Source organism: Temnothorax curvispinosus, unplaced genomic scaffold (assembly GCF_003070985.1).
Source record: "Temnothorax curvispinosus isolate PA1 unplaced genomic scaffold, ASM307098v1 QBEX01004750.1, whole genome shotgun sequence".
In the NCBI taxonomy this organism is placed as follows: Eukaryota; Metazoa; Arthropoda; class Insecta; order Hymenoptera; family Formicidae; genus Temnothorax; species Temnothorax curvispinosus.
The window spans coordinates 32,069-49,646 of record NW_020214530.1 but is presented as its reverse complement, the minus strand read 5'-3'; the positions used below and the strand labels follow the sequence as shown (position 1 = coordinate 49,646).

The window sequence follows — 17,578 nt, the reverse complement described above, 5'->3', positions numbered from 1 at the left end:
TCGTTAAAAATAACACTTTCTTTAAGCTATAACATTCTTTTTGGCATCTAGACCTTTTAATTTATACGTTCCAATAGAGACTGTATTCCTCGCGCATACCATCAATATCAACATTAGCGCTGGCATCGATATCCATATCAAGCTCGATGAGGTCGTTAGCGTCATCGTTACTATTATATGCGAGTGCCTATCACCCGCAGCCGGGTGATCTCGCCCATAAAATCCTGTTAACTTTTCTTCCGTTCCGGAAAGAAGCACGATAAATAATTATCACAGTCTGAACTATACGTCTAATCCTTACTTGCGCCCTACTTGCGGTACACAGCTTACATGGCTAATCTACACACGGCCGCAGTTATACTTCAATATTTCCAAAATATTCAATTCGTCGCTACGAGACTCGTTACATACGTATATGTATAGATATACAGAATGTTTCGGATGTCGTACGCTTTCTCTCAACTACGGACACTGGCGACGCTGAACAGAATATCTCGAAAGTATTTTTCTGGATTGCAAGTCAATTTAAAAGACTGAAAAATTTTAATGAATGAAATGGCAAATGTGCCATTCAAACAGAAAATCTTCTCTTACGTTTAAATCAAGCTTTACATCATAAGTTCTCAATTTAAAGTGTTTAATACTAAAGCTGAAGAATGAATTTTCACGGTAAATTGGTATTTTAAATCCGTACTGAAGAGAGAACGTGCACGAATTCCGCGACCGATATATATATATATGATAAAAAAAATGCAACGCTATAGCGCGAGCGAACCGCGCCCGCAGAATGTACAATCGAAGATAAATTAATTACAATTGTCGTTCGGGTCTTCAACGCGGGACCCATATAGAAGAGGTTCAATCGATATTCACACATTTTAATATTTTTGCCTTTGTACAAAAGAAGAAGCGCGTCTCTTATTGGTCTGGTAATAAAATAGTACCTCGGCGGAGACTCTGCGCGTGGATCGACTCTCGAACGGAGAGGGCTCCTGCCACGCGAGTTCCTTGTTGCACATCAAGATCCACAAGTAATTTTCTTTCCTTTTTCTTTCTTCTCAATTTTTTATGCACCAATATGGTGTACGGTTTAGACACTCAGGCTCTAAATAATACCTGGCCGAGTTTTACCCGTTTTTGTCGGACATTCGTCCGGATTCATCTCGAAACTAAAATTGGCTGTTCGCCGTTTCTTACTCGTCGTCGAAGTCGTTTTTGTACTGTCCAATTCGACCTCGCGCCGAAAACATGTCAGCGTGCAAACGCATATATTTAAAACGCACTTACAATTCGTATCGCGTCGTACACTTAAAATGTTTTTAGAGGCCGGCTGTTAATTTCGTTCACGGTGTCATTTCGAAGAATTCAAGATTTAATAAAAAGCCTACGAATTACCGAGTTCATGTCTCAGCGATCTACCGCATTATCGCAAACGCACCGCACCTTCGAGTCTAAGCGCATGATCCTGAAAGTTCAGCTTCGTCGTTCGCAAACCGCGGTCTATCGCAAACGCTCGAACGCTCGACACCTCTCATCACGCTTTCGACTCGCATCGTCGTCATCCGTCCTTAGAGTTCACCAGAGAACGCGGCACGCCCACGACACGCAACGAAAACGGTCCTAATGCACGTATGCGTTCGTTCTCACGACATTACGCTCATGCTTCTCTCTCGTTCTCTCTGGTTCTCTCGCTTCACTGGGTCCCGCGGGTCGCCTTACTGTCAGGGTCTGACGAGAGGCTTACCTCCGTAGGGAGCGGGATACTGCCCCGTCAACAGGGGATACCCTAGGCCCACGTGAGTGTGATGATGCGTGTGCACGTGTCGCTGTGGAGGCGGCGATCTGTTGTCCTTGCCGAGGTTGCCGCCGCTGGCATCCACCGCGCCTTGCTGCTGCTGCTGGCTACCCGGTTGACCCTGCTGCTTGCCGGACGGCTGCTGACCCTGGCCCGGCGGTGGGCCCGGGCCCGCAACCGACGTAGGCGGGCCGCTAGGGGGCCGGGCAGGGGTCGGGCCCGCCGAAGACGGGCTGGCGGACGCCGCGGATGTCTTGGGCGTCGGTGACTTGAGCGCGCGCTCCTGGAGCTCGTGTATCTTGTGCGCCGAGTAATACTGATTGGCGTGATGTTGGAGCAAGTCCAGCGCTTTGCCGCCGGGTGGCCGACTGAGGTCCTCCGGCGCGTGATACCTAGGTAGCTGGTGGAGATAGGGGTTACTCGAATACGGACCGGGTACCAGCATGGGGCTGAGGCCGCGGTAGACCGGGTGACCCGGATCGAATGGCAGCGCACCGTAGTGTTGTGGCTGCATGTAACTGGGATGAATGTAAGCGTACTGCGAGGTAGGCGGCGGCGGTCCCTGAGTCTCCATCGTCGGCTTTACGCCCTCCTGCTTGCTCTTTGAGTCTTCGCTCTTTCCGAGATCCTGTGGTTTTTCCTGCTTCGGCTGATGTTTCGGACTGGGCGGTGGTGCCTTTGCTTGTTGGCTCTGTTTATTTGCTTCCTCTTTTCTCCTTTGTTCACTCGGATACAGGTAATACCTTCTGTCGTCTTGAACAGGTCCCGGAGGAGGTGGCGGCGGTGCCGCTCGTTGACTCTGCGAGCTGTGGTAAACGTGGTACGGACTCATCTGACTCTTCATCTCGATGCTCTCCTTCAGTATCTGATGGTTCTCGTGCTGCTTGTCTTTCAGACTCGGCTGTGGCTGTGGCTCTTGCTTAATCTTGGCCTTTTGCTCATGCGGCTCCTGGTCCTGCGACTGCTGACTCTGTTGTTGCTGTTGCTGTTGCGAGACTGGCTGCGGTGGCTGGTAGGCATAGCCTGACGGCATATAACCACCGTAACCGCCATAGTAATGCGGCTGCTGCTGCGGCTGCGGTAACGGTTGACTTAGCTCCTTCTTCTCTTTTTCCGACACGACGCTCTGTAAGCTCGCCATCGAAGGCATCTGCGGTATGTTAAGCGGTTTCATCTCCTGCTTGGGCGTAAGATCGCTCGGCTTCTGGTCTACCACCGGCTTGCTGTCCGAAACGTTGGACACCAGATAAGGTGACTGACCATAGTACGGGTACATACTAAAGTGCGCGGGCAGATGCGCTGGCGCCGTGGCCTTGTTGTCCTTTTCCTGACTCTGCTTGGACTTGTCCACCGGTTCGGCCTCGAGCACCGGCGCCGCGTCGTCCGATATGTCCGAGTAGGCCGGGCTTTGTACGTCATCACGCGCCGAATCGACGATCGGCGCCTCGAGGGGCGATGGGTGCGGGCTGCCGCCAGGCGATTTTCGCGACTTCTTCTTGTAGCCCTGCGGCTTGGAAACGCGCGCGTCCGCGCTTGTCTTGCTCTTGTCCTGTTCCGGCATTAGCGCAGCCGTAGGTTTTACTTTGAACTGTGGCATCTTTGCCGCGGCGGCATGTAACGATACCGCAGTCGGGTACTGTTGCAAGTGCGATTGTACACCCTGACCCGGATGACTTGACGGTGGCGGTGCCGCCTGTAAACCCGCTGCTTGTTGCGACACCTGGCTCGCAAGATTCTGTAAACCTGCGTGCTGACTGGCTATGCTTTGTAGACTGGCCTGTTGCTGTTGCTGCAATCCAGACGGCTGCACCACGTGAGCCTGCGCGGGCTGGCCCAGTTGAGCCGACAGGGGATGCTGCACCGTTTGCAACTGATGCGCCGGCGGCAGTTGTTGTTGAACCGATGACTGCAGTTGCTGCTGCTGTTGCTGGCTGCCAACGCCAGGCTGTAGCTGTTGTTGCGGCGGTTGGCCGACTTGTTGCAACGACTGCTGCGCTTGTTGCAGAAGAGAATTCTGCGATTGATGCGACTGTTGCATCTGAGACGGCTGTGGTGGCTGCGGTATATTGAGGGGTTGGGGGATGTTCGTGCTTGGATGCGGCGAAGGCACGGGCCTGGGGGACTGACTGGGATGCGGACTGGGACTCTGGGGCGGGTTCGATGAGCCTAACGACGATTGATTTTGTTGTTGTTGCTGCTGCTGTTGCTGCTGCTGCTGTTGTTGCTGTTGCACAGATTGCTGCTGTTGCCTCGATGGCGCCGTAGAAGTGGGTGCTGGCAGATCGTCCTGGCCGAACCTGAGTACGCCTGGCTTGACAATACTTTTGTCCGCGAGCACAGGCGTGGGTGGTTCTATGCTGGGCGATGGGACCCGCGGGGGCGGCGGCGGCGTTTCCGGTGGCAGTCCCGCCGCCGGCGGACTCACCGCTCTCACCGGCGTTCCCTCGGGCTTGTCCGCAGGCGACTTTACTGGTGTAGCAGGGCTCGGTGCCTCGATATTGCTCTCGTCGTTCTCCGACATACTTGTAATGCCCTCCTTCGTATCGTCGTCGTCGGCGGAACCGTGTGCGTGACTCTGGTGATACTTGAGCCCGTTGATGTGTTTGTACTTTTTACTGCAGTTCGGCTCGGGACACTCGAGCAACACTGGACTAGCGGGTGGCGAGCCGCTGGGCGGCGTCGGCGGCGGTGCCCGTCGCTTGTTCTTGTCCTGCTCCTCCTCGGGCCCGCGAGACTTCCGCTTCGCCGCCGGATCCGGCCGCGGCGGTACAAATGCCGCCGGACTCGGGCTGGCCGCTGGTGAACCCTGCGCGCCCCGACGACCCTTGCCGCCGTTGCGCAGCTTGCTGTGCACGGAACTCCTCGTCTCCGTGAAGTTGCTCAGGTCGTTGCCGGGCGTGGAGTTGGCCGCGGCACGGCCGCGTTTACCGCGACCCTTAGGCGTGCGGGCATCCAGGTCGCTGGTCGGCGAGTCGCAGAAACGTGGCGGCGCCCAATCGTGACGCGTGCAGTCCAACAGGGTCCCGACGTACGTTTTACCCCGCCACGTAACGTTCACCACTAGTACACCTGCAATAGAAAGAACGTCGTCATTTTTATGATCGGTAGAAGCGATTTTTCGAGCCCCGTAATTGCCTTTTATACTGATAACTTAGAAACAAATCAACAAGCTCGTTTATAATTTCCAAATCTGCTGTGGGATCTCTGCTATATAAATAAGTAAAATATCTAATGTTTTCACTTAGCTATTGGACTCGCTATGGTTCTTTACGGCAATTTTTCGTATAATTTGTTAAATTTTAAAGAATTATGTATTTTTTTTTCGAATCTCCATGAAATAGATTCCAAATAACATAAATTGATGTTAAGACTTTCTTAATTTGTATTTGTTGTGTGACATTATTTTATATATACTACTGTAGAAATAATAAATCTAAACAGTCGTGCTTCCTCTCATTTATCAGCAATTTCTGATAAAAAAAAACTTATGCATGCCGCAACTTAGCGCAATAACGCTCAAAGTGATTCGGTGTTGAGCGAAAGAAATAGGTGAAGAGGAAAGAAGGCGACGAGAATCTCGCGTGTTCAACGAAGAAATACAGCTGTATATCGCTTCGCTGACGGAACAACGCGTAAAGCTACGGGCGAGGGAAAAACCGGTCCTAAAATACGGCGGTTTTAACCCCCGGGGGCCCCTCGAGCAGTTTCATCGCGTAATAAGTTTCGTGGCAACCTGTGACGAGCTAACTCGCATCTGTCTCCCTTCTTTCCTCTTCGTTCTTGCGCGATCAGCGCCGCTAATTGAAAATATCTCGCCCGTGCACGTGCAAGAAAACGCGCGGCGCGTTCGCAGGTGATCTCGACGATGATTCTGCATCAGGTGTTCCCGGCCGCGGAACTCCCGTTCCACACAAAGTGCGCGGCTAAATTACTTTCGCGTTCGCGTAATAGAGAGAGTCGAATCGGCGTAAATCGAATTGGCACCACGGGGCGCCGCACCAGATTCAAATGTCAAAGCTTCGGGGGAACGAGCGACGTGATCTGCGAGCGAGTGAAAGGGATAGTTTCACATTAACGTTGTTCTTGGAACGTCCGGCTCTTCATGTCGTGAAAGTATTAATTGTAAAGCTTTAAAAAAAGAAAGAAATCTAAGAGAATTGGCTCTTTTGAAACGACGAGACCGTTAAAATTGACCGAGAAAAGATAATTTAAATGCGTAATACTCCGGCCGGAGATGAGGCTGAGTTCATACGACGAGAAAAGACTTTTATTTTCATCGCTCGGATTAACTCTTTCTTCGGGAGGCAATTCTCTCCCGATGGGGTATCGTTTAAAAATAGATACCTCCGTCCGGGATGAAAACGTCCGTGGAAGATCGCCTCGAAACGAGCCTCGTCGTTTGCATCTGCGAGGTTCCCTTCGCGGACTCGAATCGTGAATCGAGAACCGAAAATAAAGGAGCGAGCGGCGCGGCGACCTGGGGGAAAAAAATAGAGGCGCGCGCACAAAGAGAACAATAAAAACAGCGGAAGTTCCAAGGCGACCGAAGTTCCTAAAAGCCACATGACACCCGTGTTTCTCCTCCATCTGTCAGACACACGTCTCGCTCTTTTTCTCTCCCGTCTCGAGGACGAGAGACGAGATGTCTCGTTGTTTCTTTCTCCAACCCGCGGCGTGCCCCCTCGTTTCGCTCTGTTTCTCTTCTCCCTTCCTTCTCGGCCGCGCGGCAGAAACCTCGGGGGCATTTTGGTTGATTGAGTCGTCCCCTCGCGCATCGACGTCATTCCCATTTGCCGCGAAAGATAAACGTATATGGGCGAGCACCGGGGGATGATGATAAATCCGCGCGTCTCACCCCGGTCATGTGCCTTTTCATTCCACCCGTTTCGTGGCAACACGAGCCTCGTTTCCCCCGTCCCTCCGAACTAGCGCTGATTTCTTCTATTTTTCTTCTTTCACCCTTTCTGAACTTTAACGCCGGTCGAATGCGCGGAATGACCAAATTACCTTCTAATAATTTGAAGAGGGATTCAGTTTCACGTCGATACACATTTTACTTTGAACAAACTCGTAGTAAAACTGTTACTATTGAAACTGTGCCGTCGAAAAAGAATTAGTAAGGGCAATTGTTACATGAAGAATGAAAGAATCAACTGTATCTTTCGTGTCATCTCTTACGATGTTTCCTCCGGCTCTCTTACATGATAATAGCTATCGAATGAATTCATCTTCGAGTTTCACATTCGGCCTCGCAATTGTCTTCTCATGGAGTTAATAGAATCTTCCGCGATACGGTAAACGAATAATCGCGCGTTTCGCGAAGAGATTGCGGTCGCGGCAGCTGCTCGCCGAAGTCACATCCAAGCATTATTTGTCCGTCGCTCGCTTGCCGCGAAGAGACGCGGGCGTCGCCGTCACCGACCTGGGTTTCCTCTTCCTGAAAGCCGGCGGACGATAAAAGGGCTCTTTTCCGAAGCGGGAGATTTGCGGTCGCGGTCGAAGGAAACCCGGGGAACCGCATACGGAGGACGAGGAGGAAAAGCCGCGCTGTCGCGCAGTAAAACGACGAGTTAATCTCTTCTCAAGCGATATCGCGCGTTGCGGCGATATCTCGAAGCCGGGGAAGAGCTCTCTTGGCTCCGCGTCGTTATAACAGCTGTCACGTGAAATCACGTCTGGTGTTAGCCGCCCTCTGAGCGACGACAATCGCGGTCGTTGCTCTAAAACGAGAGATTGCTTTCGGGTACACGAGCGGGATTTCTCCTCGCACCGAAAACTCGTCACAGCGGAAGTCTCTTCCGAGACTCGAGCGTGCCTCGTTTATCGATGTGCCGAGAGAAGCATTAAATTTCGAGAGAGCGTGCGCATTTCACGTCTAATCCGATTTTGACGGATTTTAGTGGAGAAAAATCGCGTCGACAAACGCAAAGATAAAACAAGTACCAGCGAGTTTTTGACATATTATTTATAGCATTTGCTCGCCGTGCGATCGCCGAATTAAAAACACGATAATTTTTTATCGTAGTGTGCCAGATGAGCATTTCAACTCGTAAAACAAAATAAAACAAAATTTAAATTTAATACTGGACATTTTCAAATATAATACCATCCATAAATTTTATTTTAAATATTGTATTTTAAAAATAATATTGGAAATATCCGACTATATGTTATGTGGAGGAGGAGGAGGGATTAATAGTTGCAACATGGTCGGATGATATACCGATGATATCGCGCGCTCGATAAAGTCCGCAAAGCAGAACGAAGCGGAACGAAGCGATGCAGCTGCCAGGCGAAACGTGAAATCACGGGGCAGCGTTATTTGTCCTCGCCGAATGGCGGTCGCCTGTGGCGCCCGGAGACAACATCGACCGAGATCAGTCTGGAAATAAGTGGATTTTCTTTCGGCTTCAGAGAGCTGCTCGCAGTCGCGACTGCGAAGGTCTTTCAGAAACGAGATGTATTCAAGATCTCCTGCAGATGGAAGAAGTGGAAAAAGATACGCGTCCTAGAAGTCGCGTCTTTTCTTCCCGACATTTAACCTATTGTATAAGATTCTTCGTGAAATTTGCAACAAATGTCGATATTATTGTGTCACATAATCCGATAAATATGTACGAAGTAATATATACGGAACACATAGATATTAATTTTATTTTGTAGCAATATAGCACCGATCTTTTATTGAATGCAAATTTAATTAATATGTTAAAGGACTTCCATAAATTATATTTTAATTTTGTAAATAGAAATTCTTATTTACGCGAGAACTAAAAAGTTCAAAAGTTCAAAAATCTATTTTTATGATAATATCTATCATCCAATTTTTACAAACGAGCAGATATTCCGAATTCGTTAAAGAGCCTGCAGTATCGGCAAGAAGCGACATCCAGTAGGCGAGATAGAAAGGGCAGATTGTAAGAGGAGGAGACCTAAGAAGGAGCAAGAGCAGATTCCGCCGAGGTAAAGCGAGAGATGTTCCGAAGATCGATAACAAGCTGTATAACTCTAGCTTCCTTCCACGGGAGAGAGAGAGACTTCTCTCTTTCTCCCCTTCTCGCTTCTCTCTCTTCTCTCATCCTTCTCCTTTCCCGTCTCCTCCTCCGTGCCCGCCCTGTCGCGTCTCCGACAAGCATCCTTTCATCAACGTCTCTGTGATCCAACTAAACTACCCTGACATCGACAAAACCAGGTCCGATGGGAGATAGACGCCTTTACGATATACACCTCGCTCACGGTGGTATCTGTAATTGTATTAGTGGCTCGTTCGTGCAGCCTTCTCACAATCTCGTGTAATGCTTTTCTGTACAAGAGTACAAGATATCCGGAACGTGCTCATGAGATATCACACGGATCAGATTCTTAAACATGGATATAAATCCTTCGACAAAATAAATTCTTTGGTTTTAACTACTACAATTAACGTCAGAATCAAAATACGAAAGCAGAGTAATTCCAAAATTATGAAAATTGTGTTTTCGTACTAAATAGCTTAATCAATAAAGCAACTTTAATTTTTATTCTTTCTTTTTAATTTGTTTACCGAGACGCTTGAAAGAATAAACAATAAGTTTGGAACGAAAGATTAGTATTAAAATAAAAATATTAAATTAAAATAAAATTTGGATAAAAAAGTTTACTTTCTTGGTGATTGAAGGTGACCACATTACGGACGCCAACACGCAACGAAAATGCGTGTTATTGCGCGATACACGTTATCGGCGGTTTAGTACTTCTGTCGGCCGATCGGCGGTCATTAGTTACACGCGCACGCACGCATAATTACACATTCGCGAGTATGACATTTATTGCCGGAGATTAACCTGTTAGCTTCGCGGAATTATTAATGTGCCGCGTTTATAAAGCGGGAGATGTAAATCGGGGCCGATCGACGGAGGGCGGGCGACGCGGCACGCCGCGAGTCGTCGTCATCGTCGCCGCGCGCGCGCGGCGTGCAAATATAACTCGTTTGACTTCGTTTGCTTATCCACGCGTGTCGAATGCCTTACGTAATTACCGAGCGCGTGGCTCGCGTACACGCGAGAAAGAAATCGCCCGCCTTCTTAATCGCTCGCTTCCCGGGAAAATTTCTCAGGGGGGATCTTAACGTGCCTATTATGAACGGATCGACGACGTGTCTCGTTAAGCGTGATAATGGCAATCACGAGATATGGGTCTTAAAATGGAAGGACACGAATCGACAAATTCAATTTGCGCTTGACATATATCGTGGAAATGCATGACTGTTGGCAAGATCGCCGAATGCGCAGACGCTTTGATCAATTTGTAGTTCGGTTCTTTCTCGAAAATGTCAGTGAATACTTATTCCTCTTTAAAGATTAAAGACTGACGGTAAAGAGCTTCTGGCAAATTAAGCTTCAAGAGAGAAGATAGACGATAAAATCTTGTTTTTCTCGCTTAATTGTAAAAATGCACGCTTCTATAAAGTAAAACTGTAAAGTCTGTAAATGTGTTTCAGGGTTCCCAAAATTTCCGGGAACCGTTCGTACGTTATTAAGATTTCCTCGTTACGCGACTATTACATTTCTAAACGTAATCACGATCGCGACGGAGCGGAGGCGAGAAGTCTCGGAGGAACGGAAGTGGAAGGCAGAACGGATAAATTTGCTATAAAGTAAAGCGGCGCGAAGAGGCAGCAGCCGCGAAACCAGAACAGACGTGCTCGAGATTCCGTCGCTGTTTTATTTCTTTCGCCGATAATAACACGCTGGTAGAAGCTCTTCTCTCTTTTTCTCCCTCTCTCTCTCTCTCTTTCTCTCTCCCTCTAGTATCTTTTTCTCGTGTCTCGCCGAGAGTCGAAGATGGAACCGGCCGAAGAGTAAAGAGAAGAGGAATAACAAGGAGATGAAAAGAGGTAGAAGAAGACGGGGCGAGCCGAGCGAAACGAGAGAAGGAGAGAGAGAGAGAGAAAAAGGGATGAAGGGCGATGGAAGAGTTATACGGATGCGAGAGGAGGAAAGCGGAGGGAGGAGGATGGGAGGTGAAAGGAGAGAGGATGTAGCAGCAGGATATCAGCAGCGAACGACGAAAGTAATAAAACTTGGATGGATGGCAGGCTCGGACAGATTGGTCGGCCATTCAATTGGGAATTCGACGAATTTATGGACTTCCTAATCTGCCATTATGGACGGCCATTTAGGAACTCCCTTTCGTGTCTAGCTTCGCCCGCGTCGTTTGTTCTTTTGATGGCGAACAAAGCAGGGAAAGAGAACGGCAGTCTCACAGATGCTTCCGAGATCTAATCCATACGTCAATTCGAATGGAATATCGCTCCAGAAAAAAAATAACTTATGTTAATGTTATTTAATGCGTTGCATGCTCTACAAACGTTTCCTCTCGTGTATCATTCGATATAATCTCACCGCTTAAAATTAATTTCTAATTAAAAGTAATTTTACCGGATATGTAATATGTTATCTGTACGTGTATCCATGTTCAACATCTGTTTGTTTCCTCTTGTGCAAATTTAAAGGTACGAAAAAAAAAACAGCTGTTAAAAGCATGCGCGTAAATGCACGCTTTTGACGCAGTTTTTATGTGAAAAGTACCAAACGCCAGTTTTATCTACTCCGTGCTCAAGGCACTTACATTTCAAAAGGTAGTCGTTTATTAAGTAGATTAAACTTTACATTAGAATCCCACGAATTACCGTCACGGCGGAGGAAGCACATTTTTCCCTTTAGAAAACTTTGAAACTCCATTTCTCATTTTTGACGTGGAAGCGTTTGGCTCCTTTCACATAATGGCCGTTCATTTATCCTTACTTCGCGAAGGGGATCCAGCGGTGAAAAACAGCTACTCGATTCGACCGCCTTCGAGAGAGAGAACGATCATAAAGTGGACCTTTGGTGCTGCGGAGAAAAGAAGAGGGGAAAAACACGAAGAACATACGAGAAAAGGACGGGGAGAAAAGATAGAAAGGGAAAAAGCGGGAGAGAAAGAGACGGGTAAGGACAAAGAGTGGAAGAGGGAAGAGGCAAGCCGGGGAGAGTCACGATGTAGTTTAACCCGACGACAACCACAACCGCGGCATTACATATAATACCTGTCTGACAAGCTACCTTACCCGTGTTGTATCGGCCAAGTGTGTACGTAATGTACGTATGTATGCGTGCGCGCGCACGTGTGTGTGTGTATGTGTGTTTAATACTGGCCTGTGTGTGCGAAACACGCGCTTTTGTGTGCAGGCGGAGTTTACCGCACGGCATGCATAAGCGTATGCGGTTGCGTGTGTCCGCGTTGCACGCTCAAGTGTGGTTCGAGAATTCGAGGATTCGGGTAAAACTAATTGCAGACCTGTCCGAAACGGTTGGCAGGATCCTTGCGTATCGCATGCGAACAGACCTTTATCGATTTCCATGGACATAATTATACCTTTAGTAATTATGTGTGTATGTATGTCACATTTTGTACATTGTTTCGTGCACTTTTTTGATGTTACGAAAAGAAGCTTCATGCGACGAAGCGCATTGAGTTCAAAAGTACTCGCTACGTAAAGTATAATGATGAGGGATAATTTTGAGGTATCCTGTATATATACGCGTGCGTTTAAATGTCTCGATATCATAGAATTTATTTATATTCATGAACATGTATTATGCGCAGCCGTCACGTTTTGTCACGAATGTAAACGTTGGTATAATATGACGCGTGGGCGAAGTGTTCGCGTGTATTTATTCGCGTAGCATGTGGCTTTCTTTATATAATTTCCGCAGATCGCTTTAATCGTATTAGATCGAAGAAATCGTCGTTGAAGCATACGACGAATAGAGCTCGGGAGACCTTCCCAAGGGAGATGACCTATTAGTGAAATTGGAATTAATTATGCTCACCTGCGGTAGAATTAATTTATCCGCCGCAGAGAGAGCGTCTCCCGGCACTTTTGTTTTAATTTCATTCTATACGTATAGGTACATCAGTTTTATCTCGCGTGCGAGTCGAGTCGCGGCGCCTTATTGTATCGTTATTATATCGCGGTTCATTATTATACAAGGAATGATAAGAAAGAAAAAGTATTAATAAACTTTCAGACTAGCAGTCGCCGAAGAAGGTGAAAAAAAGTCGATCGAAATGTGCTATCAAGCGTAATCTTTAGTGTACATATTGCAAAGAGCGTGAATGAGGAATAAATGGAGTTCCTCGTTAAAAGCGTTATGTATTTTTAATCAATGGTATACAATTGATTAGCGAGTCAAATTAGTTAACGTTCACAAACTGAAATGGCACGGTAAATTTTTAAATATCTTATTAGTCATCAATCAAATTAAATTTCAATATTCATTACTGGAATTCAGGTAAAAGTTTTACTGAATAAGTTTTAAACGCGTTATTGATTTTCGCGTACATTTCCTACGCTTTCTGATATATCGACGCTAACTAGCACTTGCATAATTTATTTAAAGCGCGTTCTATACTTCATTAAGGCAATAAGTAATAAAGTAAGTGCCACGTAGAATATACGTCCATTAGGGCTTCACGCATACACAGATGTAGTCTTAAATATTTAAATATTTTCTTTATCAACACTCCGCGTTATTACATTATTTCGCGCGCAACACAGCTATAGTGCGTTTCGCATTGGAGCAGCTGGAGAATTAGCGTTTCAGCTTAGCGACGCGTACAAACCGTAAAACAACGGCGAATGTTAAGCTTATGGAACGTATGCTAACAAGCATGGAAGCTTAAACCCCGGATAAATTAATCTGCATTACTTCGCGCAAACGTGATCGTTATCGAGTTACCGCTACTTTGACTGTCGAAATGGTTTTAATAAGCTTGCATACGATCCAATTACGTAGTTTATCCGCGTTTGTTCTAATCACACTCATTACTCGTGAAAATACACCGGCGTGACAATGCAATATTTCAGTGTAACGTTGCGGTAAATTAGTTGGGACAATCGCGCGATCACGTTTCTTTTTAAAATAAAAACTCGGTTTAAAAGAAATTAAATAAAAAAAGTAAATAGAAAATTTCTGAAAGAATATATAAATTGGAATGCACGAATAAAATATGAAGTGTCGCATTCTGTATATATTGCAATTACGATCGCTGATCGATCTCGGCAAACGAAATAATGATGTCGGGATTACAACACGCTTTTATTTACCCGACTACTTTTCCGGCCGGCGGAATATCGGACGGATATTTATAACCCCGAATCGTTCGAGCAGCAACAAGATCGATCGAGTGCTATTCCTATTACATCGGTGCTCTCCGAATGTTTACCCGGGGCAAACGATTGATTGATCATCGGTGCTAGTTATTTTCAGTCGACACGAGACGATACAACTTTTATTCCATCGATAACCGCAACGACGATTATTATTTATTCGCGCGACTATGCGGGACGCCGCATCACAACAACCAGATTGTCATTCGTCAATTGTTATTTGCTAACTGTGGATAATGGAATTAAACCTAGATCAGAGTTTCGATCGTACTTTACAAAAGTAAATCAAATTTCGATGAAAGATTGCTTGAAATTAATCCACAGACAAGAAGTTCCGTGTTATTTTTACTCCTTATTGCTATCAACCGCGAAGACTTCCGCTAGCCTTTTATTTAAATCTTCACAATATCGACTCGTCTCAAATTCATCAAGAGGTACTTTATTCACGTCTCCGTTATTGAACTTCCCATTTAGCCATTTATCCTCTCTATGAAATTTGTCATGTGAATATACACAAGTCGACGTCGATTCACTCACGTTTCGGACGAAAATTAGAAATATCCCGAGCGATGTCTGACGTTCGAGACGTTACATTCAATTTACATTCGTCAGATATTGTACATCACTTGTCATATTGTACATTCAATTACACTCGTCAGATATTGTACGTCACTTGTCATACTGTATATGACAAAATATTGGAAATGACAACAAAGAAATTTATATGAAATGCATAACGATGCAAATGATGTTTAGTTACATAAATTAAATAAAACGTTACATAAATCTAATAATTTATGTAACGTGCGGTCGAATGCACGATGAAATAAATATTTTCTATCCAGTACGGAAAAGTGGCGGCTGTAATCCTTTCTCGCGCAATTATCGTTCGTTATTATATCGCGAGGAAAATCACGATGCAAGCCGGACTCTTGTTTCCTGCGCTATTCCTCGTTTAAACGCGCCGCTAACGGTGAACATCATTTTGTATAGCAACCCTAACGATGCTCGATATTACTTAATATCCCGGGAAAACAAGTGGGCAGACGGACGCGGTAATTTTACGTTGAACGATAGAAGATACGCTCATATAATCTCTTACGACGGTGATTTCCATAATAATAACGCAGACTACTCTGTATGCGGTACCATTAGTGTTATTACTGTTATTCAGCGAATTGCAGAAATTCGATAAATCAATAAGCACCGTGTATGACTTTATCCAAAGAGCCTGGGGCAATAACAGGGTAAATTTGATGGAAGCAAATTTGACAAGCGAGTAACTGGGAATGTGCATGAATCATTAATGGCCTAAATGCAAATTCTTCGTACTTTACGTTTATTGGCGTTAATAGTTAAATCCGTATTCTTCGTATTCTTAACGAATCGATTAAAAATGGATATAGGTTCGTTCGTTAATTTAGCATCCGAAGAAGTTGAGAAAAACAGTCACGTGTATTTCCCCAATCATGTTATTAAAAGAAGAATTAGATAAATGACATTAACTGCACCGAGTCGTAATTTGTGTGTAAAAATACGTTTTTCCGATAAGAAAAAAAGATTTCATTTTTACCGGGCAAAATAAGGTAGATCGACTGGCGAATAATTTAATAAAGAATATCGTTAAATAATTTTAGCTAAATGGAAATATCATTTATGTTATACTCTTTTCAGATATCGAACAGAATTAATTAAATTTTCTGTGTTCGACTGACTTTTGCATGAAAAACATATTATTCGAAATTACATGCAAAATTATCATTTAAAATTAATATTATTCCATTTATCTTTAATTGAGGATTCATTCGCCGCGATGTGACAATTAAATACATTCAAGAAAGACCAACAATATCTCGTGAAAACTAATATAAAACCAATTTGTGTAAAAATACGTTTTGCCGATGAAGAAAAAAAGATCTCGTTTTATCGACCAAATCGGCGAGAGAATTATAATTGTCTATTAAGAGAATATTAAAAATCAATGCTTGCACGTTATCACGTTCTAGGATTATAATTTCGCTATCTAATCCCTCTATAACCAAGAGCTAAAGAGATAACAAGAAGGTCGGAGGTCTAAGGTGGCAGAGTCCGCGAAGGCAAATGGGCAAATTAAGCTGCAACGGAGGTTCTTACCTCCTTCGGTCTCGTGCCAAACGATGCCCTCGAGGGTGACGGAAGTGCCGGGCTCGCAGGGTCCCAAACACTCCGGCTCCGTAATGGTCCCCACGCTGGTCCCAACGCACACGTCGGACATGTCCTGCAACACAAAGTTCGACGAACGGTGAGCCGGCGATGTGTCAGGTGTCATGCGTGCGACATGCAGAGGATCGATGAATATCGCGTATCCCATCAATTTCGCCCGCGCGAAACAAAGCCGCGTGAAATAATCTGCGATGAAGATTATACTATGTACTCTTAAATTTATAAAATACATATTTTTTATATACTTATTAATATACGAATAGTAACTATTTTAACAGCGATTCTCGTGATTAAAAAGTTAGTTCCTTCCTGATGTGTTTATTCTGGGATATGATCGATATCAAAGATTGCTGCTGTATACATCGGCTGATGCAAGCGCAAGAGACATTGCATATTGTTTGTAATTAGATTGAGATAGTCTCGTATGTCCAGGGACTTGTCATTCTAACTACGAAGCGGTACCCGTAGCGCCCGGGGACTCGCATTCTAACTACGACGCGGTCTCCTAAGTCCACACGAGAACGGATCAAGCGCGATAGCACGGCTGAGTGATGAGGATGCTAACTAACGATCCGCTAGATCCGTGGAACGGATCTCGTAGCGAATATATGAAATTAATGTTTAATAAACGTTCGCTGTGCGAGAGAGCATCCGAACGGTTTCCGCGAGACTCGCCCCGTCATGTGTATATCTCATACATTTAATTTCAATTCATCCACTCTTCACAGTTGTGCAACGCGAGGTAAATCCGCGTATATATAGTGTCTCGCGTCGTGAAAATATGCATTTTTCAGTCCATGTACATTTACGCCGTTATTCTGGCTATAGTTGTAATACACAGTGCACGAGCGTTTCGCCGACATGACGTTGCGCGACGATTTCGACGAGGTGTTAACGAGTCATCGTACGGGTATATCTCGGGCTTTTCAAAAATATCGGGTCGGGCTGTCGCGAAATACCGCCGCCCGCTGCTGTGCGCGGCGACGAGAGAGAGTATCGCTTCGCGTTCATTTCGGAAATCGATGTAATCCCGGTCGCTGGATTCGCGCGCGCGCGGAAAATGCATCCCGGACCAGCGCGGCGGGGCGTGCGGCGGCCGAGTGGCCTCGAGACGCGTCGAAAACGCAGCCGAGGATATATAAAAGCAATTGGAGGAGGCCCAATTAACGTCGGTCGTACACTGTCGCGCGCGGCGCGGCGGGTCGCCCGTTCGTTCGCTCTCGCTGTTTATGGAAATATCGGCCGACCCGATATTTCGCCAAACGGACGCGCACGGACGGAAACGCGGTTCCGCCATCGGCACGTTTACGCCGGCTTGCAAATAGAAACGTGACCTGGCAAGAGCGCCGAGGGTTTGATTTTCGCGTAACGTTGCCGCGCGCACCTCT

General features: G+C 46.0%; 1 protein-coding gene across 1 annotated transcript; it reads right to left on the bottom strand.

The window, feature by feature from the left end:
* Positions 1–6: 6 nt before the first annotated feature.
* LOC112453904 (zinc finger protein 608-like) lies at positions 7–16,296 on the bottom strand. The gene is made up of 2 exons (XM_025014929.1): positions 16,122–16,296; positions 7–4,864 (listed from the first exon to the last, which is right to left on the bottom strand). Exons 1-2 carry the CDS (start codon positions 16,294–16,296, stop codon positions 1,722–1,724), a joined length of 3,318 nt encoding a protein of 1,105 aa, XP_024870697.1. The 3' UTR covers positions 7–1,721.
* Between the last annotated feature and the right edge of the window lie 1,282 nt (positions 16,297–17,578).

Excerpts from the sequence above, each read along its gene's own strand:
- LOC112453904 (XM_025014929.1), bottom strand. The coding sequence starts at position 16,296 with ATGACACCTGACACATCGCCGGCTCACCGTTCGTCGAACTTTGTGTTG. Across the intron at positions 4,865-16,121 it reads TTGGCACGAGACCGAAGGAG|GTGTACTAGTGGTGAACGTT; the intron begins GTAAGAACCTCC and ends TTTCTATTGCAG.